This window comes from Ailuropoda melanoleuca, chromosome 2 (assembly GCF_002007445.2).
Source record: "Ailuropoda melanoleuca isolate Jingjing chromosome 2, ASM200744v2, whole genome shotgun sequence".
Taxonomy (NCBI): domain Eukaryota; kingdom Metazoa; phylum Chordata; class Mammalia; order Carnivora; family Ursidae; genus Ailuropoda; species Ailuropoda melanoleuca.
The window spans coordinates 130,138,325-130,162,046 of NC_048219.1; the positions used below are offsets into that span (position 1 = coordinate 130,138,325).

General features: G+C 42.3%; 1 protein-coding gene across 11 annotated transcripts in view; it reads right to left on the minus strand.

Annotated features, from left to right (window-relative positions):
- Positions 1-23,722, minus strand: part of RBMS1 (RNA binding motif single stranded interacting protein 1) — a 221,131-nt gene that overhangs the window by 13,249 nt on the left and 184,160 nt on the right. For 8 of the 11 annotated variants that reach the window (XM_034654614.1, XM_034654617.1, XM_034654613.1 and 5 more), the window contains exons 5-7: positions 16,217-16,374; positions 14,156-14,235; positions 228-343 (exon numbers count right to left, since the gene is read on the minus strand). In XM_034654614.1, the coding sequence (XP_034510505.1) occupies positions 228-343; positions 14,156-14,235; positions 16,217-16,374 (354 nt within the window). The remainder of the gene's footprint in view (positions 1-227; positions 344-14,155; positions 14,236-16,216; positions 16,375-23,722) is intronic. The other 3 variants (XM_034654618.1, XM_019809688.2, XM_034654612.1) reach the window with 1 other exon arrangement.

Below are 23,722 nucleotides of genomic sequence, written 5' to 3' on the forward strand. Positions count from 1 at the left end.
AACTGGTAAATACAGCTCTACCCACCATATCTCTGTCCCATCTGGACGGTCATCACTCTCAGCACCATATCCACTGGGGAGAATTTTAAAGTGACATTATCTGGATTATAAAGTCTGCACCTGGCACTTATTTCAGAAGTGTGGCAGCCAAGATGAGACATGGGTTAACTATCCACATAGGTTTTCATCATCACACACCCACACTGAAGTCTCAAGAAGGGACTTACAAGTCTCACCTCTCCTTCTCTATGCCATGGTCTTCCATTAGGGATGTATTTGTTTGGGTTCTGTCTCTTCTTCTGTCCTCCGTCCGCAAACTTACACAATAAAGGTTCTGTAGGAGCTAAACGGGGACAAGTAATAAAAAACCAGAATTACATGTGTATGTAGGACAAAATGTAATTGTCCTCCTCTTTGAGGAGCTGTGGCAGTGCTATAAGGGAATGGATAGAACACTTCAAAGCAAAAGTTTACTCAGACCCTTCTATGATTATCTACCGGTGAAGAACATAGTACAGAATATACATTAGTTATTATATTCAAACCGGAGTGTAATGAACACATTTAAACAGCTGTTTTGAGGAAACAAAGGAATCTTTTGATTCATTTTTTTTTTTACTTTTTAAGATTTTATTTATTTATTTATTTTTCGAGACAGAGAGAGACAGGCAGGCACCGGTAAGGATGCAGGGGCAGGGGGAGGGGCAGAGGGGAGAAGCAGACTCCCTGCTGAGCAGGGAGCCCAACACGGGACTCCATCCCAGGACCCCAGGATCACGACTGAAACTGAAGGCAGACGCCCAACCGACTGAGCCTCCCAGGCACCCTCACTTTTGTACTTCTTTATGTGCAGACACACTTGCTTTCAACTCTGCTGATAAATCTCCAAATATAAATCCGATCGTGTCACCCTTCCCTCCTCCAACTTAAACATGCTCCCTTCGCTTCCCATCATCACTCTTCAGAGAGGTCTTCATTTACCCCAGGAGAAAACAAATTCCCTTTTATACTGCTCGTACTGTATTTAAAATTTTTTTTTTAATTTTTATTTATATTTTTATTCATAACAGCGAGAACAACTCGGAGGTGTGGTGATTTGTTTGGCGTCTGTTTCCCCTCTGGCATGTAAGCTCCAAGGGGGCAGCGACATTTGCTTCGGCCACCAGTGCCAAAGTGCCGGGCATGCTGTAGGCGCTCACTGCATCTTGGCCGAATCAGTGAATGAATACAAATAGGTCTCATTTGTTTATCTGTGGAGTACAGCCTTGAAGACAGCTGTTGTAAGAAAGGCAAAACACCTGTCCACACTATTTAAAGTTTTTTCTGGGCCTTTAATCATCCCTCTTGGGGTTGCTTTACTATATATCCACATCATAAAATGATCTGAAGAACAACTCGAGAAACACACAGAAAAGCAAAAGACGCAGAGACTCTCACAGATACATGCTCATTAGTAAAAAAGAAAAAAGGTGGGGGCAGGGGAGAAGGTGACGGCACGCTAGTCCACCTGTGACTTTTCTCCATAATGGAAACAGCAGCATATTCCTGAAGGTGGTGCATATTTCTGTATGTTTCAGTTAATGTAATAAAGGCAATCACACCTTCCTGTCTGGTTCTCACATTCTGTCCTTTGTCTATGGTAGAACTGTGATTACTACTTTCAAGTTCTGTTTCAAAGTTAAATAACCAGGAAGAGAAAAATATTACTTGTGGAAAATTTACTCCTTTCTCCTTTGCCTCTTATTATCCTAATTCATCTCTTATTTTATATCACTATTACCCACCCACTAATGACAGGGTGGAAGCAATAGCGCCTCTCAACACTTCTCTGCCAAAAAACAAAACACAACAAAAAACCCAACTGTAATTCCTTCTCGGCCAGCCGTCTAGGCTGTTGCTTGGCACGTCTTCCTCCTGCTCTCCCTGGTGTGAACCAGGCCAGAGGGACGGGCTGGAATGTGAGCTCACTTCTGAAAGGCAGCTGTACTACAGGAAATCGAAGGTGAGAGCAAAAATGTCAGGTGTCTGGTGAGAATACCAGGGAGTCTGAGCTCTACCTCTGTCTACCTTCTGACTCCCACCCCCCCCAGTCTGCAGGCCTTCCTGAACAGGGAACTTCTGTCTACGGCAAATGGGTGGGAAGGAAGATCGACTGGGGCCAAATCCTAGACTGAAGATGAATTACTCTGATTGTTTTTTCCAAAAAAAGGTTATCAACTTTTGGAAATTCCTGTATCCACCAACAATTTCCAAAGGTAAAGTAAATGGACGCAATGAAGCAAGAGGGCTTTCTAATCAGCGATGATGCTTTTAATTCTACAACTGGGCCGTCTGGGAACAGGTGGAAATGAGGGCCAGGAGAACACAGCTTTCAGGTAGAAGGGAAGGATAAAGGGCAAACCCGCCTCAGAGTTAGGAGTGTCCTTCTGCCTGGTCTGAAGATGTCTCACCTTGATATCTAAGGACAAAGAGAACTCAGAGAGAAGCAAGATCTCACTCTTCACGGATCTAAAAGACCTTATGGTATCGAATATCTTCTCCAATGACATGTTTTATAATTTTTACTCCCCATCATCTTGTAGGACAAGAGTATAGTAAATTCTTCAGTGCTAGCACTTTGCGGGACTTCACTGAGACAGTTTTATCTAGAGGCATTCGAAAGACCAGCTCGGAGACTGGCAACTTAACATTTTTCAAAAAAAGAGTTTACTTGGCACAATGAGTAATTCAAATGGACCATTTTCCTCCATAAGCATCATTTCTTCCAGAGAAAGAAGGCAACCAGGTTGGACACATTCTGGAGGGTCACTACAGGTGGCCAAAGCAGGGAGGTGTGCACGAAAGCATTTCAGCAACAATCCCTGGGAGCACTGAAGCTCCACTTTCGCTCCAAGGCCACGTGTCCCTGTCTGGGGTAAGGTGCTGCCAAGGCCTTATCATTTTTCTACACTATGCTCTGTCAAAAAGGCGATCTCATGAAACAATAAAGTCTACTAAAAACATATAATGATGAGGTAAATATCAAGTGAGCGATGACATGTTTGCAAATATATTATTCAAAATGAAACAAATGGACCAGGATGTAGTTGAATCTTTCAAAAATGAATTATATTTACTACATGATTTGGTGCTGTCATTAAGATATTTTCCTCCCTCTAAAAGCAAAAGGTAAGAAGTTAAAACAGTCTGATATTGGCAGGTATCCCACATCTTAGGAAAGCAAATTTCTTTTTTTTAAAGAATTATTATTATTATTATTTTAAAGATTTTATTTATTTATTTGACAGAGACAGCCAGTGAGAGAGGGAACACAGGCAGGGGGAGTGGGAGAGGAAGAAGCAGACTCCCAGCGGAGGAGCCTGATGTGGGGCTCTATCCCAGGGATCCAGGATCACGCCCTGAGCCGAAGGCAGACGCTTAACGACTGAGCCACCCAGGCGCCCCATTTTTTTTAAAGAATTATTAACACGGGCGCCTGGGTGATACAGTAGGTTAGGTGTCTGACTCTTGGTTTCAGCTCAGGTCATGGTCTCAGGGTCTTGGGGTTGAGCCCCACATGGGGATCTGTGCTCAGTGGGGAGTCGGCTTGGGATTCTATCCCCCTCTCCCTCCACCCCTCCCATTCGTACTCTCTCTCTAAAATAAACAAAAAAATCTTAAAAAAGATAAAAAAAGAATTATAACCAATTGAAATGAGAGGTTTTTTTTTTTTTTTAAGATTTTATTTATTTGCCAGAGAGAGAGAGTGCACACAAGCAGGGGGAACAGCAGGCAGAGGGAAACGCAAGCTCCCCACCAAGAAAGGTGCCTGATGCGGGACTTGATCCCAGGACCCTGGGATCATGACCTGAACCAAAGGTAATCACTTAACCGACTGAGCCATCCAGGTGTCTCGAAATGAGAGATTCTTTTACATAGCTGTTGGCTCCTTGTTTTAGGGAAATGGGAATGCCCCAGTATTCCATGAGAGGCAAAATAAAATTCTAATAGCTTGTTTCCTCTGTTAAAATTCTCTTTGGTCTATTTAGCAGCTGAATCTTTTACTGAGTGCCTAACTTGTGCAAGGTATAGTGTTAAGAACTAGGAATACGGTCGTGGATAAAATACGGTCTATTTTCATAGGAGCTTTTGCAATGTGACGGGAAGGAGAGTATACAAAATCTTACAAAAACCCATTTAGCCATTTATGGGACAGAGCACTGTTCTGAGAGATGCCTGTTGTTAATAAAAATGCCACCCAGAAGCAAAATACTTCCGATACTGAAACACCTGTATTTCTTTTATAGTATATACCTGGTACTCCATGTATCTGGATGACATCATGAGAAACACTTCATCCCTGTTAAGTTCTTGGTATCTGATTTACTACATGAATTGTACCATGTGCTCTAGGAAAACAACTATGTGACTGTTTCTTTAAGATATTTATGTTAGCATTAGGCTGAGCAAGGGTTAGAGGATTTCAGTTAGATTTCTTAAGTGAGGGGTGCCTCAATGGCTCAGTGGGTTAAGCATCTGCCTTTGGCTCAGGTTATGATCCCAGGGTCCTGGGATAGAGCCCTGGGTTGGGCTCCCTGCTCAGCAAGGACCCTGCTTCTCCCTCTCCCCACCCCCCACTCGTGCTCTCTCTCACTCTCCCTCTCTCTGAAATGAACAAACAGAATCTTAAAAAAAAAAAAGATTTTGGAGTTGAAAACAAATACACCCAGATCTGTGTCATGGCTCACTTATTTTGAAGTATGTGGGAGATTGTTACAAGATGAGAGTTGCTTATTTGATTAGCGTTTCCTGTGGCTTATTCCAAACCAGACCAAAAGTCTGGAGTTTATGTTTTGAAACCCAATACACAGGTTCCAGGTTAAAGATTGGGAGATGCATGGGAAGCCATTTTGTTCTACAGGTCAGATCCTTCACGCGGCCTCCTTGTTTCTTCTTTGTAGAAGGGAGATACTGAGGAGGACTGACATGCAGAAAAGAAAGCACTATGAATACCAGTAATCCGACTGTGACCAACAGGTAAATTTGGGCGTATTAACTTCAAAAAATTAACATACAACGGTAAAACCTTATCTTCTATATGGTCAATTTTCTAGATTAGCAATTCTTTACCTTTTTGTACAAAACAGTAATTGCTAAGATTCCTAACAAATTATTTGTGACTCAAGATATATTCCTGTATTAAAGTGATATAAAAATTATATCACACTACTCATTATCAATTGATTTTGTCAAATATGCAGAGTATTCTCAGTTGAATTCCCCCTTATTTAATCACCACCTTTTGGGTTTGTAAAGGGTATGCCTCAAATGTCTCCTGAGATCTCTCAGGTCAAATTCTCTTCCTTATTACCCAAGACAGAAAAGTTACTTTCTTATTCATCAGAACCAACAGGAACGTTTAATGACTGTAGTCTAACCTTCAACAGACAATGCCACAAATGCAAACACTGATCTGATATTTTCTGGCACCTCATGAGAGCCGTCTAAAGTAACTGCACTGTAGGATTCCCCAACATGCCCTCCACAGGGCTTTGTGAGTGGGATAATCTTTTACAGATGCCTGAGTTTGTGGCACTAACCATCCCTTCTAAGGGACGATGAGCTTATATGGGTGACGCCCATGCTGATTCACTTCACATCTCTACCATGAAGTTTGCTTACCTATCTTCTGAGACTCGAACTCTGTAATTATTTAGGCTCAAATGTCTTCCCTTGATACCCACACTAAAAATCACTTCTAGAACGCCTGCTTTGACTAACCACCTAGCTCCTAATTTGACCTCCTGGAAGTCTTCCTCACCATCTAATCAAATGGTTCCGACGACTAGAGTTCTCTGTAGTTTGTGACAGAGTGGACCTTTTCCTCACTGTGTTCTAACAGCTGGAGAAATTGCTACTTCCAAACTCCCATTTTTCTAGTTAAGCAGTATTTATCCTAATCAACATTCTGTAAAACGTGAACTGCCCTGGATAGAAGCTGTTCTTCGAGTTGTGGAAAACCAGCCCACTCAGCAACTGTAATTAGCTTTCTTTCTGATAATGTTGCCTACTTTCAAAATTCCTCAACTAGCAACATGCAAGCAACTATCTGGGGCTCTTTAAAAGTTTCGACATAGGGATGCAATACATTTTATCCATTTTTCTGTGTGCACGACCTCACTTCCTTTTTAGCCTCCTGTTTGTTCCTAACCAAACCCTACGGTCCTGTCCAAGCACCACCCAGAACTATAGCTTCTCTCCACAGATGCATGTGCTCTTCCTCTTTCCTGATCCTTCTAGAATGGCTCCATCTCCCACTCAGTTTTACCTACCAGTAAAATAATGATTTAACAACAGTAAAATCAGGTTAATAAAAAACAAAAATATAACCCTTCCTCATCACTCCAACTTAAATATTTTAATGTTCTGTATTTACTGCTTTTCTCAGTCTTTATTTTTCATATCTGCAATGATAGGTCTTTTACCTACTGTTTACATTGTGGACTTTCCCTATCTGGTTATAGAATCAATTTTTTTTTAAGGGGTTACATAAGGTTCTATTTGAAATGGGATTACGTACAGTTTCTTTGTTATTATAACTAACACTGCATGAACATCTGTGTGTATATCTTATTTATTTCTTTAATCCCAGTGCCAACTGCTAAATTGGTGGTAAGATTGTATGGTAATTAGAACACTGGCTCTAGACTAGTCTCCCTGGTTTGAAATTTGGCTTTGCCCTTTATTACTTCGTGACTCCAGGCGAATTATTCAATGTCTGAGGTTTCATATCTGTGGGACCAGGATAGTAATTGTACTTATTTCAGAGGGTTGTTACAATTAACATATAAAGTATTTAGAGCAGCTGAATGCACATTAGCTATTGTTATTATACTATGACAGCGGGAGGAACTCAAATTTCTGATTTATGGTTCTTCCTCTTGTCTCTGAATTATTAAGATAAATTCTCAGGAGAGGGACTTCTGGTTTATAAAAGTTATAAACATTTTTAGAGACTGGCCTGTTTTTCATGGAATTTGATTTTGTGAGATTTTAACAAGCTGGCTAGGGTTGCCGCCTTGGCTTCACACACAATGAAGAAAACGTTTAAGTTGTAGTTAAGAAGGAAGTTACTGGCAAATGCCTTTGAGAAAACAGTTTCATAGTATGCTTACATCTCCCACCCAAGGTCCTTAGGCTTTAATAAAATTTTACTCTGCTATTTATTGTTCCTCCCTGGCAGAACCCGATAGCGAAAAGGTGTAAAAGTGATCTGAGGAACCTTCTGTCGGCTGGGTGTGATCGATCGGCGGTGAGAACAACTGCCCAGAGGCAGCCCCGCACAGGGCTGGCCCGACACTCCAAGCATCTTAGGCTGAAATGCTGGCACGTGTCCAGCCGTGATTCGCTTGTTACTTTTTAAAAACTAGGCTTGCCCTCCTTGGTGGAGAATGAGTTTGAGTTTGAGATCTGTAGACAGCCCTCTCCCCCACGGGCCACCCAGGAGTGTGTGAGCACTTCTGCTTTCACGGCAGCGACTGCTCCTAAGAGCACAGCCCTTGGAGCGTCTGTCTCAACAGGACGTACACTTAGCCTCTGCTCCATGTACACGCTGGGAAAGGGAGACAGGAACACATCGTAATCCCAACAGTGTGAGCACATTGTCTTAAAGGTACCAGGAGCATCACACGTCTTCAAGGGTTTCTTTTATCCGAGAGCTGCCGTTTTTGTTTTTACAGAGGAACAGTGCTTAAGACAAATATTCATGGAACAAAATAGACAATAAACACCCTTGAAAGATTTCCAGCCTTTTTTGCTAGAGTCAGTTTTTCCTCTAACCACTACGTTTCCTGCCTCCTGGCATAGGACAATGCCCTAATAATATCACCTATGGACAGAGTTATAAAATGTGGGCAAGAGCAATTTTCAAGCCTTGCTGGGCACATACCCAGCCTGACAAGTCGGCGTAACACAGAAAACAGATGTCAAAAAAAGCTGAGGTCTTTGGCCAGAGTCGGCTAGCAGTTAGGCACTTCGCTGGAGAGCTTTGGGCTGTGGCAGAATGGTACCAGTGCGACACCCAGAACCTTACGACTTACAGATCCGCTGACTAGACACATTCTCTTTTAAAAAATTCTCTGCCCTTAGCACACAGGAACTCATTCAGACTCCATTAATGTCATGGAGAAGTCCAGTAAAAAGGTTGCGTAATCACACTGCTTCCTATAACACTAAACACACATGCGGACTTTGTCCATGGTGTGTGTGTGTGTGTGTGTCCGTGTGTGCACGCACACATGCCTGCCTCCCGCATAGGCAAAAACAGCAGGCACAGGGCAAGCAGTTCTAGGACAGTTTCAGCTAACATGCCAATGTGCATTAATTAGTCTTCTCAGAGACTGTACTCTCTTTCAGGCAGGTATAGGAAGAGCATTTTTTTAGAAAAAACCCTGAATCATGACCCTGAGTGACAGTGTTTTTGCCTTGGGCATGTCCCCTAATTTGGACATCTGCTCTAACTAACGAAAACTTCCCATCCCTTGTTACTAACATTCACTGTGTGGGAAACCACCACCCTACTACTTCTCCATAACAGAATTTTTATCAGGCAAATATTGTTATTTTAAACCTCTACGGAATTCACCAGGATTGTCTTGCAAAGTAGTCATCGGTTCTTTTACCCTGACTGGGGACCTTCCAAGCAAATCTGATTTACTGCAAACCAGCTGGCACTCAAAAGCAAGATAAAAACCAAGCTATCCAAACAAAGGACAATGCTTCCACATTTTCAGGGGGGAAAAATGAGAGATTAGATGAGAAAAGATAGAAGGAATGGCCTCATGAGTAATTTTTTTTTTCCAACACAAGCTATTATGTATATTTAAGGAAGATCCTGCTGGAAGATAAAGCCTCTCTGAAAATACGGTAACATCAGGCACAAAAGCACAAGATTTTTAAAAAGCAATTTCAGAAAACAGATTGCATGAAAAGCTGTGATGTGGCTTTTCGGAGAGCTACAAACATGTACTATATGACGCACGGCGCCCCAGGACAGGGCAGGGTGTGTCTGGCATGGGGGGAACCCAGCCACTCCACTCTGGTATGAAAAGAGCGTGTTGGCAGGAGGGTGGGTGGCCTATGAGAAGTGTGCTGACCTCCTGCTTAGCCTTTTAGAGACTTTCTTAAGATTGTTACAGTGGAGATGAGCTCACTGTTCAGTTTGTTAATTTCCATAAAATATCGTTTGGGGAGTGTATCTAATGTGGGGGACTTTTCTGTCCTTGGCTCTGATGTCACAGGAGAACTGCCAGTAGGGCAAGAACCTAAGCGCTCTGACAGAAGCCATCCGGGATGATTCTGCTTGTGCTGGCTACACAACGCGCATCCCTGACGAAGCCGACCTTGGACTCTATGAAATGTTATATCTGTTTAGCAAGGAACCTACATTATTTAAAGTGGGGGCTCATTCAATTTACCTTGGCCTGACAGTATTTTTGTTTTTCATCTGGTTCTACTGAAAATAATATATACATTCCATGCAGAAGCCTATGGTACGGAGTCGCCGTTCAGACAATGTGAGAGAGCAGCATCTAATCAGCAGACCGGGAGTTAAAGAAAATTCTCATATTAAGTATACAAACAAAGGAGGCAGGGAACCCAGAGAAGCTGAAGACCGTTTCAAATTCTGTTGTGGTTCCCAAATCCACTTGGGACTTATTTTGGGGAAAAGGTGAGTTCCCTGGAACAGCGTGCTTCCGAGGTCCGCATTATACATTTCAAACCCCTGCCGAAAGACGGTTCGAGCTTGCTTCTATGCAAAGAAGTATCCAGAAAAACCCTCAAAATAGCCATGATTATTGTGACGAGGCCTCCACGAAAAATGCTCTTGGAAACTACTTGGTAACCTCTGTTGTTGTAGGGCAAAGCGCAGGCTTTCTGCGCCTAGCACAAAATTAAAAACGAAACCGAGGCTCTGCTGCTGAAGAACTTGCGGTCTAGTTGGGAACTAAGACCAACACACAGATGGAATCATGCAACGTTAGAAACGGCATACAACTGAGTTCTGATTCAGAACCAAGAGAATGGCTTGACTGCATACCCCCAAGCAGTGCTTCTCTTGAGGCAGAAGGAATCTGTTTCTTACAGCCGACCCTTGGCACAACTTGTGAGAAATTGTTCTCTACTAGTTGTGAAGGTACAGAGAATCCTACAATTCTTCACATGGGGTTTGGAAACCAAGGTCTTTTTTTCCCTTGAATAGGTACGCCCAACAGTCTTTATTTATTTATTTATTTTTTTAGATTTTATTTATTTGACAGAGATAGAGACAGCCAGCAAGAGAAGGAACACAAGCAGGGGGAGTGGGAGAGGAAGAAGCAGGCTCATAGCGGAAGAGCCTGATGTGGGGCTCGATCCCATAACGCTGGGATCACGCCCTGAGCCGAAGGCAGACGCTTAACCGCTGTGCCACCCAGGCGCCCCCCAACAGTCTTTAAACCTACTTCAAAACAAACAGCTAAATGATAAAACCATGAAGGCCTTTGGAGAAAAAAGGAAACTGTTCGACCTCGATCTGTGACACCCTGAGATCTACTTCATTCAGGAAACAGGGAGATCTTATCACATCTCAGACTGATACAACATCAAAACTACTGTGTGCAGGGACGTCTCTCCTCCTCGAACTTTCCTTGTTGTACATAAATATGAGCTGAGAAAGTCAAGCGGTCACCAGCGGGTGGCTGGGCAGCCCTTCAGAGGGACTAATACCGTGGGGTCCTGCCACGGATGACATGGGGAAGTGAGGAGAACACCAGGAGTCAGCCGTGCACACGTGTTAACCGCAGAAGGCCCCACAGTGGTAGGTCTGACAGAAAGCTCCCCCGTATTAAATTTCTCTCTTGTCTTTACTAAGTTGGAGGGTAAAAACATCGCTTTCTATCTTCCTCAACTCAAGTGTTGTTGATGGGAAAACAAAACCAACTTAAAAAACAAAAAGGAAGCTCTAGCCCAAGGTTGGGTTCCTCGGAATAGCATAGTTCCCGGTCTTTTGTTTGATGATCCAGACTCGTGCCTGCAGGCGGTTCAAGCTCACACGCAGCGCTGCAAATCGTGCAAGCTCAGGTTTTAGCAGTCCGAGATGAAGTGTAGACTGCGGAATTGTATATACTTACAAATAGGTTCTTCTGTGCAGTGAGACTCAACTGGGTGCAGGGAATTAAAGTAAATCTCTAATCATAACCATCAGCCATCCAGTTAAGGATGAAACTCCGGCAGAATAAATACAGAACACCAGTTACCACACACAGCCTGGCGTATGGGGGAAAATGGAAATGTCTTCTGGTCTGTGGTCAGCCACGAGCATGCTAGTGTTCGTGAACACATAGTACTGTCTTGGGGAAGAGTGCAGTGAAATTTATACAAAACCCACAAACATTTATCGTTGCTTAGTACGGTTGAGGTACTGTGCTGGGATGAAAACAGCAAGAGGAGAAAACAGCTTCTGCCTTCAAGAAGCTTCCAGTTTAGTAAAGCGACACGTGTAAACATGTTCAGTTCTGGGATACAGGCAGGTGTCCTCAGGGTGCTGTGCACACAGCCCGACTGGACCAGAGGAGGCTCTGGCAAGGGGAGGAAAGCGTGAAACACAGTCTTCAAGGGTGAGGACTGGAGAGCCAGGTTAAAGGGAACTGAAGGGCACTAGGTTGGAAACCACAGGAGAGAAGGCAGAGAGGAATGGACGGCATGGTGTGCTTGGAATATATTTGTAGTTTGGTTCTGGAGGATACACAGTAAGGCAGAGAACAGAGGGAGACAGGGCTGAAGAAGCAGTCAAGAGCCCTCTCGCTTCTGGCCTTCAATGTCATTCTAGGAGCCTGGGTTTTTTCCTCTGTTGGCGGGGGGGAGACTTTTAGCAGGAAAGTGACACAGAGGCCTATATTTTATCAAACCTCTGGGAGGGTATCTGGAGAGGAAGGGCTAATGATCAAGCAGGCAATTAGGAGCCTGTCTTAATGGCCTTGGTGAGAGATCAGGGCTTAAGCTAGGCTGTGGTAGGATGGATGGAGGGGAGAGGGTAAATTCTAGAAATTATCAAGAGGAAAAATATAAGGACTTGAATGACTTTGTATATGAGAGATGATGGATGGAGGGGGTATTCAGCCCTGAGTTTCTGGCTTGAGTGTTTGGCTGGATACTGGCCACTCACTGAGAAAAGGACAACTGGATTAGATGGGAAGGGGGGCTAGTTTCACCTTGGAGACAATGGATGTGTGGTGACTGAGACCAGGCAGCCTGAAGCTCAGGGCAAAGCCAGGGTGGGAGATGAATGTCTCCAAGTTGTATGAATGTACATACTAGTTGAAACCTTGAGAATGCATGACAGCTATTAGAACTGAGCCAGAAGTGGGATTAGGGAAACAGCAACAATTAAAGAGTAGATAGAAGAAACAAGCCCACAGAAGGCAAGAAATTAACGCAGGACAGGAAGAAAACAGAGAGACAGGTGAAGCAGAAGTCAAAGGAGGACATGTTTCAGAGAAGGGTAAGCGGCTGGCAGCATCGAGTGCAGCAGACAGACAGCATCGGAAAGAAAGGGAAGGCTGGATAACTGGATCATCGGGAGGTTAGGTGTCAGTTGTGTCCCCACTACCCCCCACCCCTCCTACAAAGAGTTGGGGTCCTAACCCTCAGTTAACTCATAATGACAGAATAGGACCTTACTTACAAATAGGGTCTTTAAAGTTAAAAAGCGGTCATTAGGGTGGGCCCTGATCGAATGACTGGTGTCCTTGTAAAAAAAAAAAAAAAAAAGGGAAATATGGACACGGAGATAGACATGCACAGAGGGACAATGGCGTGAAGAAACACAGGGAGAGGATGCCCATCTACAAGTCGAAGATGGAAGGAGGCCTGGAACAGACTCTCCCTCCATCCCCGCCAACACCTTCATCTTGGACTTTGAGCGTCCAGAACCGAGACAACACATTTCTATTGTCTGAGCCACCCAGTTTCTGGTACTTGGTCACGATAGGCCGGAAGGCTGATACAGTTTACCGTGTGAGACACAAGAAGTCAAGCTGGGGAAAGCTGAGGTGTGAACGGAAGACAGAAACAGGCACTACGCTTTTAAAAGGTTTACATGAGAAGGGGCTAGACAGGAACACAGTGCTTTAGTTTTAGTTTCAAGATCACAGAGACCTGAATGATCTCAAACACAAAGAGATTTTTCTAGTAAATTATCTGAAATTTTAAAATGTACTGGCATAAAGTAGTTCACAGTTTTGTTCACTGTATTCTGTGATTTAAAAATGTCTGCTGTAGTCATGGTCACAATCTGGGGGGGAGACTGCAGCCGGGGAGGGATGAGAAAGCTGAGTGAGGACCAGTGATGTTGAGGGTCTGGTCAAGCTGGAGACAACCTCTACTTCACCTGCCTGGATGTTACGGCAGGGAAGGTGGCCTGCTGTAGAATTAATCCAGGTTTAGCATTCAGCAAGGCAGTGTAACCAAGATCCGGGATATAAGACAAGTGAGAAGGTAAGTGACGATACCACTAAAATGGAGACCAGATTTGGTGGGGATGGAAAAGAAGTAAAGAAGGACCCCTTTGAATTTTGGATCAGGTTGAGTAGGAGCCAGAATGAGTGTGATCTGGGAATGACAAGCTCCTGAGGTGTGGTGTTCTTGGTCATGACAACACAAGGCAGGGTGGTGGGAGGAAGCGGCTATCATGGGGCAGATGCAAGGGCGTAGGGACTGAAGTCCAGGCTCTGTAAGGGGTGCAGGGTAACACATGCTGAGACCTTCCACAGGAAAGGCAGGAGCTGTGGTGGAGAGTACCATGGCCCTCAACGGACAAGACTGCAGGACAGATTTACGGAGGCTGGTGGATGGTGGGGGACGCAGGTTAGAGGACAGGCCTTGTATCTGAGAAGGAGGAGCTTCCGAATGCCTTACAAGTCAGACCCTCCCTCCCACTGGGAAGGCTCCCATTCATATTTGAACACTCAGTGTCTGGGAGAAAGGCACCTTCAAGTCTTATTTGTAGAACCAAAGAAATAAGTTCTAAGAGCTTGACAAGTGGTTTTGGTTCTCGATACATCAAGTGCTAAAATTATATGTATATTACATATAATTGTTCAGTGATGACTGATAAAATTTTAGACAAACAACATACCAGAAACTCCAGGTGGTGTCTTAATGAATTTTCCATTAAAATGAGCAATAACGGCTTCACACTTTTCTGTTGATTCCATCCTATTCATCCATCAAAATAAAACACATATTAGAGGATCTCTTAGTTTCAGATTTTGTTTTGCACATGTGAATACATTCTTACAGGTTTACTGGATACAAATGAAACCCGGCAAAAAGGTGAATCAGAAAAAGTGGGTTTATCCTATCTTTTGTTTTATGTGTATTCCTACAATAAAATGAAAACTGATATCCACATTTTGAATCATAAAAGAAATAAATTATATCCAGAGTGTTTAATATCAAGCATATAAACTGTTATTTTTTTCTACTTGTTGGAAAACTAGCAATCAATATATAATAGCTCTGCTGGTCATGATGCGGAATTAAAATGGAAATGCCAGTTCAAAATACGAGTGGATTTACTGCTGCGAGAGTATCTTAAAGATAGCCTTTCCTTTCATATATTCACAGAAGGACAGGCTCAAAAGTCATGATAAGAATGAGTGAAAATCACAGGATACTCCTTACACGGTTTTCACATTAGCTTTAGGTATAAAACTAAATTAGTGCAGTCGGTTACGTACTGTCTTTGTCATCTTGGCTTCAGAGGAGTAATTAAAGGATTGAGCCTAACTTTACCATTTTTTCTACATCTGCAGGTGGCTAAAAACCTTTGAGAAACATTTCAAGGGAATTACATTATTTTGACTTATTTTTTTTTAATGTTAGAAACACTGAATAATCTATTCAAAATGCACCACGCTCCAGGACTACCCAGAGAGTCACATCTTGGTTTTAATGGGCAGTAATAGTTTTAAAAAGCAATAGAACTTAATTGGGTTCCATCTTCGGATGCAAAACTGAAACTACTTCATCTGCTTTCAGAACACCCACAGAGGCGATGATTTTTAGCTGGGGCTGGGCTTTTCATTGTTTCCCCTGGATCCTTTTAAACAATGACGTGTTCACTGCAAATGCAAGTTTCTACCTGTAGAAATTTTAGTTTTATCTCAAAATTAGGCTAATATTGCCACTAATTCAATCCAGAGACACAGATAATTTTAAGAAAGAGCAATCAACTAAAAGCCAGAACCAAGTACTAGACTTTGCTTCATTACTTGGCAGTCTGGTGACAATGGAAACATCCCTTCTTTGACTCGATTTTCTTATACGTAAAATAGTGAACAATGCTGCCTTTGTTGATTTCACAGATCTGTGGGAGAAGGGATTGTCATCAAATCAGATGTTGTATATGAAAGTAAAGCACCAGCAATTTTTCTTCCAAAGTCAAAGTCAACATATAGACATTATCTGTTCCTGCACAGTATTAACTGGTTCCTAAATAATGGAAAAATCAGTTTTTATACATGGGCTTTTAGATTAGCACTATGTCAAAACTCAAAGCACTTTCTGTTTGAAATTTTTCTTTCAGAAACGAAATTAACCATTACACTGAAGTATCCTTTCCGGAAAGGAAGGGATAAAAATAAGTTGGAAGAAGTGAGGGCACTTTAGATAGATCTGTGACATTCTGCCTCTTCAAAAAGAAAAAAAAATCTGAAGCAAAATTATAAAACGCTACAACTGGTGGTTAGAAAGGTGTCCTATCATTGTCTTACTTTCTGAATGTTTTAAATAATCTAATTCATTGACTTTACGATGAATCAAATTTCCATCTAATGAGAAAAGCCATACTGATTCATTTATGAAACTCAGGAGCCTGTGATGGTTATTTTTAAGAAGTTACAGGCATCCTGATCAAATTAATGAAAACATTAGAACTACTGCTCATGTGATATTTCCTTGCCCTGAGTCACCAAACATTTAGTGTCTTCAGGCTTAAGAATCCTAAAGAACTTCCAAAAGATCTGGAAAAAAACAAACAAACAAAAAACAACCAGTATTTACACATTTAAATTCATAGTACAACTGGCTCCCATAAGCCTGGCTCAAATTCTCTCCTCTTGCTCAACTTTTATTTTGCAGGAAACTTAGCAGAGCTATTGTCATTGACATAGTAAAGAAAGAGCAGCGTGCTTACCTGGCAAAGCCAACACCACGACTTGTACCACTGGAATCACGTAGTATTCTTGTAGAAATAACTTGTCCAAATGGTTTGAGCATATTTTCAAGTTCTTGCTCATCCATGGACAGTGGCAAATTAGAAATATATAGGTTAGTAGGATCTTGTTCCTGTTGCTAAAACAGAACAGAGAATTATCCATTAATTTCCAATGGAAGTTGAAATACTGATGTTCACACACCTACTTTGAGTCCTTTCAGAGTGCTACCAAGCGCGAGCGTGGGAGCTACAGACACCCAAGTCACCTTGCACGCTTGCAAACAGTGTCTGAAGCTTGGGCAATCTGTGCAGGTCAGAAATGATTCCGTTGAGCCATTCTCAGCCGAGAACTTTGGAAATGCAACTGCTGGCACGCGCTGTGGAGCTGGAGAGGGTGCCCTCATGGAACCACGCTCTCAGCTGTTTGCAGCGCTCCCAAAATAACCAACCTCTCCTCTGCAACTATTTTTAGGAGTCCATTTCAGGCACACTATTGCACAGAAGGCTATTACTGTCAATAATTCAATCCAGAGACATACAACGGATTCTGGATCAAGTCATCTCAAGTCCAGTGGGGCTCTGTCCCAGTTTCCCTCCTCGGCTCCATGGCAGGGTCCTTACTACTTACTTTGGAGTTCTGATCACCCATGGGGAAAGGAGAACCCAGAAATGAACAAAAACAAGTAAACTCATATAAATAAGTAAACTCATACAAACAAAAACAAGTTTATCATATAAAATGATAAATTCTAGGACAGAGCAAACTTTTTTGCCGATTATAATCAGCAAAAAGGTGAACTCAGGAGTAGGTGGGGGAGGGGAGCTTTGCTAAATCCTTGCTACTCAAAGAATGATCCAGCACCAGCAGTGATGGGATTATCTACAAGACCCTCCCAGACCTCCAGAATCCAGGGAGCCACATTTTAACAGGATTTCCAGGTGATTTCCTATGCATATAAAAGTTCAAGAAGCAATAACGAGATCATTCTCCACTCACCTTTCCTTTGCTGAAATAGAATCAGCTGAACCAAAGCTACGCAACTGAATTTTCTGAGAACCAGTAACTGCTCTATACATTTACTAAGAGTATGGTGCTCAACCATGAGAGAGAGAGCTTACATGACAACTGGAATATTTTCTGACCAAGTCAAAATTCACTTCTGCAATTGTGAGATTAGAAGAGTCTTAATTAATTTTAAATTAGGCTTTCCTTTGATCTTATTAACCAACTGTACCTTTACATATTGAGCTATGCAGGCTTATGATTTTTCTTTAATAAGCGCTATTAGTAAAGTCGTTAACTGACGTTTTAGCATTAGGCAACAGAACAACAGCACACTCATTATATTTTGGGTTTCCAAAATGCACAGTACTTCAAAAATATATGTGAAGCATATGCATATTTGAATTGTACAAAGTCTCTACTTTCAAATGTATCCTGTTGTTTAATTAAACCTGAAATGAAATCTGCCTTTTTATATAATCTGCAAGTAAAAGTGCATATTGACCTTTCATACTATACTTACCTGGTAAGATTTAAAATAACATTCTGGTATCCTAGGAAATGACAAATGCCTTGGTATTCCCAAGCACTCAAGTTATCAAACCCAGAGCGACTATGGGCAAAAAGTACTGTCCCTATGGCCTCCCGCTTCCGACAGACGGCAGCAGCACATAACCCGGCCGGTCCCAAAGGGGTGCAGCAGAGGCTCCAGGCCTGAGGGTCCCTGGGGTGTAGCAGTGGGGGTGGACCCAAGAAAAAAATTAAATTTTTCAAATGTTCAATAGTAAGCCGAATATTTAACCTCATTAACCCTTCACAGGCTACACAAAATGGTAACTATTTTTGCTTTTAGCTGAAATTAGATCAGTTCAATCTGGAACAGCTGATTATCTTATGCTCAACAAAACCTATCTTTATATCTTTAATGTATAAAAATTGGAAAGTGATTTAATAAATGCAGAACAGTAACAGATAACATGTTTGAAAATATAAGGAAAAGCAAAATGGTCTGAGGTATTAAAGTTTTCAAGTGCTTCTGAGGTAGGGTGAGAGGTAAAATCTCTCTATCTCCATTTCACTCACTACCTCTACCAAACTGGCCCGATTAATGGCACAGCTCTTTAGTCACTTCATGTCGGCTCTACCCTCCCAAGTCCCCGAAGACTTCTGGTGGTGCAGAAGACTCTATGTGTTCCGGTGTTCGTCTGGTCCTTCACCGGCCAGTACACATGGAGCCCTTTCTCTCTGAGGGTGGGTGCCGATGAGCCCTGTAGCCTCACACAGTCAAATGATATGCACAGAGCATCTCACACAGCCCAGACTCGCATTAAATAACCTTGACTCCAGCCCCGTGCTCCAGCTGCTTACAGTTGAGTAGGGGAGGTAGAAACACATGCAGTAAGAGCTTAGGACAGAGGCAGGTACAACTCACAACGGGAGGAGAGATGGGGGAGCTTGTCTTGGGGAAAGGCAGGGAAGAGTTTTCAGAGGGCATGGCACCGAGTTGAGACTTGAGAAACAAACAGAAGTCATGAGGCTGAAACCAGATTGTGAAAGGGAATCTAAGGAGTTCGATTCTATTCTGTCAGTCCCTGCCGCTAAACTCGTCTACTTAAGCATTGCTAGCAGCAAGAAGGACCACGTATACTGAGGAGTCGGCAGGCAAAGGTCAAGGTAGCCTTACCAGAGTGCAAATTTTCTTGGAAGTCTGGTGCTTTATCTTTAAATTAAAAAAAAAAAAGTCATATAAATTTTGCAATCTACTCCCTAACTATTTAGATGTGTTGTAATATAGAAACGATGCTTCTGACCTCATACTTCCAAGTAATACTGATAATTTCAGGGAGAGAAGCCAGGCTTATCCTGTGATTTCATGTACTCTGGTGAGTGGGGGGAGCAGGAGGAAGGAGGTACTGTCACCTACCAACTGTAGTTAGAAAGCCACAGTCTGACAAATGAGGGGAGCTTTCGATCGCATGGAAGCAAGGAAATGACATCATCAAGCCTATCTTAATGAGAAAAATCTCTGCCATCATGCTTAGTCAGATTCAGAATAAAGCTGGGAACCCCCTACTTAAAAAGCATTAAAACCCTCCTTGGACAAAGATATGGCATAAAAAACCTTACATAAGAAACATATACCATAAATAGTGTGGGGCTTTCTTTTTAAGTAACAATTATAACCATTAAATGACTGATATTTAAGGATGTTCAGAGGAGAATTTGTCATATGTGAAGTATTTTTAAAAGGGTTAACAATGTAGGTACAAAATACTTTCTAAATTTATGTTTTAGTTGCTTGTATGATTAAAATATTAATAACATATTACATTCTTTAAAGTCCTGATTCAACTTGAAAGTTTACGATGAAGAAAAAAATAAGTACTAAACTCGGAATCCAAAAAGAAATTGAGCTCTGAACCCATTCTTTGATAAATAGTGAGCCAAAGCAGACTAACACGAGTAATATTTCGTATGACTTTAATGCATTTTTTTCCAACAGCAACAACTCAGTCAACTAGGATTTTTCATTTGGGATGATCTTTAAAGCTAATGTTATTTATTTTTCTTATCAAATGGTCAACTTATCCTGCCAACATCGAGCACAAAGTTGTAATAATTAAAAAAGAAAAAAAAGAAAAAGAAAGGAGAAGACACTCCAAGTTGGCAGCACTGGCCACAAAAATATCTAATCCCCAAAGTGTCTGTGTATTCTAATGACCATACATTCATAGTGAATATAATACTTGTAATAAGTGGGGGGTGGTTCTCGAATGAGGGTAATTTAGTTTCTTTAAAATCAGTGACAACCATAACTCTGTTTTATTACATACAATGTTATGTCTCAAAAAACAATTATTCTGTAAATTATGGGTGGCCAAACATAAAATGGGGCCAACAGGCCTCTTTATATCCATCCTTAGGCATGGAAAAGGTTCAATGGCTTCTCTAACAAGTAGAAAACTAGCTCCCACATTGGCCATGAGAGGGATAAATGGCCACTAATGTTCACTTGAGTAGAAAAGCAGGGCTCAGAGGTCCCGCGTGGTGTAAAGCACTCAGTCATCATCTGAAAGAAATTAACAAAAACCTCCCTGTGCATGTGGAATGGTTCCTCAAACGCAAGAAAGGGACTTGGCAGGAAGACCAGACATCTGTTTTCTCTTGTACTGAATAGGTTCCCCAACCAGCGGAGAGCTGCTCACAGGCATGTGAAGGCAAACTGCCTGAAGCACCGTAGACTCTCTGGAAGGGGGATTCAACTCCTGCTCGTTTGACTGCCTATTTACCAAAAAGAAATGTGCTAGCTTACCACCAGGCAAATAACACGCGACGATCCGCTGACTCCCAGCAGGCCTTAAGAGGCACTGCTGAAAGGCCTACAGAAGTCATTCTCTTAACACGTATTACCAATGTTGGTTCAAGTTTTAAGTCCGTTTAGCTTGATAGCTGATTTTTGCCCTTTTTATAGATTCTGAGTCTTCTGTTCTAAAAACGAACACATCTGAAACAAGGCCAAGTTTAACATCAATAGGAATGGCCTTGAGCCTTGGGGAAGCCTTTTGGTAAGTTTCCTCAGGGTACTTACTCTATGGACAGAGCCCAATGAATATAATTTCTAAAAATGTCCCATTCTTAATTCTCAATATCTGCTCAAGCTAGGAAAAAAGTTCTTCTGTCACTGAGTTGGTTTCTCTGGTCATTAACAAAACAAAGATTTAGCACCTACCCTATGCCAGGCACCAAGAGAGGCACTGAAAGTCAAAACATGAAGAAGGAACAATCACTGCTGCTGAATGCTCTCCACTTGCAATTTTTCAACTCAATTTTGAGTATCTGTGGAGGTCTTTTTCAACCCCGGATAGCCAATGTGTATTATATTCTCCTTCACCCAAACCCCAATCCACTCCCACCACCCTGCTGATTTCCCTAGTAGAATACCCCTTAATTTTTTCTAATTACATAAGAAAGCAAGCCTTTAATATGTGGCAATGTGAATTTTCAAAACTTCATGTAGTATCCCTGTTAATTCACTAAAAAAAGTGGATGGCAATGGGTCCTTTATCACTTAAGGGAGCCAGACCTAAACTGCTTTTACAAACTGTCTGCACAGGAGGTGTGTGCCAGGTGCTCCTTTATCTGAATTAGCATAAGGGGGTTAAGTCGGTTCCAGATCCTCAAATCCATGGTGTCACGGCACAGAACAACGGACCCCCTCCAGCATTTGAAGTATCTTTTGTAACTTTAATGATATAATAAAAAAGAAATCAGGCCCAGGAAACTCAGCTGTTCTATAGAGACCTAAAGAAATTCACGAAGTGCAGGATGTTGGCACACTGCCAGACTCTCTGAACCTGTGTACCGTTCCTTCCCTACCGATGGTGTAGAAAGGGATCATTTTTCCTAGCCAATTTACAGTCCCAAGTCTCCTAAGGAGGCCTCTGAACAGTGCTCATTATCAATCCACAGGAAAGTGGCGTTCAGAGCGCACTGTTGACACGTCAGATAGGGGCAATCTATACCCAGGCCGGCGTTGACCAAATGCACTGCAAAGAGCTCTTCAAACCAGTGGATATTTCAGAGACTACGCTGCTTAACATCACTGGCACTGAGAAGATGCCTAGGTAAGTGCTCTTCCGGCTGCTTTCAAGGTTTCTGCATTTGTAACGGGTTGTTAAAAGAGCCCTCTTTCTAACCTTGTTTCAGCAGAAGCCACAAAACAATGGTTGGCACATTCCAGAGAGAGAAACCAGACCACCTAAAGAGAGCCGGCCGAGAACTGGTTTGGGATGCTTAGCTGACCGCCCACCTCCCGTTGCCTTGGACAGACCGGAGAGGCTGAGAATGAGCATGTATGTGGAGAGAAATGCTGCTGTGCTCTTAGTCTCGCCATGTGGGCTGCATCCCTCTCACTGCCAGGCAAACGGCAGGGGTTTGAAGAGACACTGAGGAGGCTTCTCTGTGTCCCGTGGAGCTTGGTGCCTACAAAGGATTGAGGTCTGACTTCAGCCTGAGGAATCCAACAGCTGCAAGGCTGGTTGAAGGGGCCTCTAAGTGTGGTTGGTCAGTATCTGCTTCTCCCACAGACAGCTGCCAAATGTAGATCACAGGTGGGCCACGCAAGGTAGAATTGGCCCAGGGTTGTGTTATATCCTTCCAGGAAGGCTGCCTTGATGGGCAAGGAGGTCCCAGCAGAAAGGGGCTGAAGACAGACCCTCAGATTATCAGGAGCTGAGGCATATATTCATTAGTTTCAAAGCATTCCATGAGGGAACACATTATCTCTCTGGCCAAAGAAATCAACACCAGATTACATCACCGTCAGGTCAAGAAACTTGCTCATCCCATACCCTGTTCCACCAAGGGGGAGGGTCAGAAACCACAGCTACCTAGCTGATAGAAGAGCAAGAAAAACATAAGTTTGGGAAATAGGCAAGAAACTAATCAAGCTCCCATCCCCCTGTAGGCTTATTATGACTGAGAGCAGACCTGAGCTGGAAGAAGGGGGAAACTTCAATGTGACACTCAAGATTTCATCAAAAATAGGGGCGCCTGGGTGGCTCAGTTGGTTAAGCAGCTCTTTTCTCAGCTCAGGTCATTATCTCCAGGTCCTGGGATTGAGCCCCGCATGGGGCTTCGCATTCAGTGGGGAGTTGCTTGAGATTCTCTAACTCCCTCTGCCCTCCACCCCAAGACAAATAAATCAATCTTTAAAAAAAATTTCAACAAAAACAAACCAACAAACCTATTGGGATTGGACATTTAAATTACAGGGGTCACACGTGCAACATCAGTAACGTGTTCTTAAAAATGAGAAATCCAACATCCAACCGTTAACCTGGATCCTACTCTACATTATTTCAAATAAGAAAAAACCATCATGTATTACACATCGATCACTACCCCCAATTTCCTAAAATGTAATTAAATACTTCTTCTCCTATTTTTCTACAATTTCCTAAAATGTGACTTGTTATATTGGGATATAAACCTTTAAATCATTGCTTCCTGATCACCCAGGAATCAATATGGTTGTTAGCAGACAACTGCTGTGTACGCTGTGATTTCTTTCAGCACCAGTGACATCTAAGACACATAATCCCTTTTGCTGACGCTCAGCAGTTTTCAAAACTTCTACATGTGATTCTGACATTTTACAAACTGTATTGGAATATAACTTGAGACTCCCTATACAACTTCTTGTTTAAAAACCTTTATTGAGCTTGGTGTGAGTACGTATAGAAACGGCTGAAAATGTGTTGAAAGATAATTACATTCCGTGAAGTTTGGATATGAAAAATCAAGAGGCATTCTACTGAAAAAAAAAATAAAAAAATAAAAAAGACCAGAAGTGAAGGGACTTTTTAGGATAATGAGAGTGGCCAGAAAAGTCATGGGACCAGCCCTGGATTTTACCCATGAGAGGAGGAAGCAGGAACTTCACAGAACAGAGGAAATGGACAAGGTAGTGGGAAAAATAG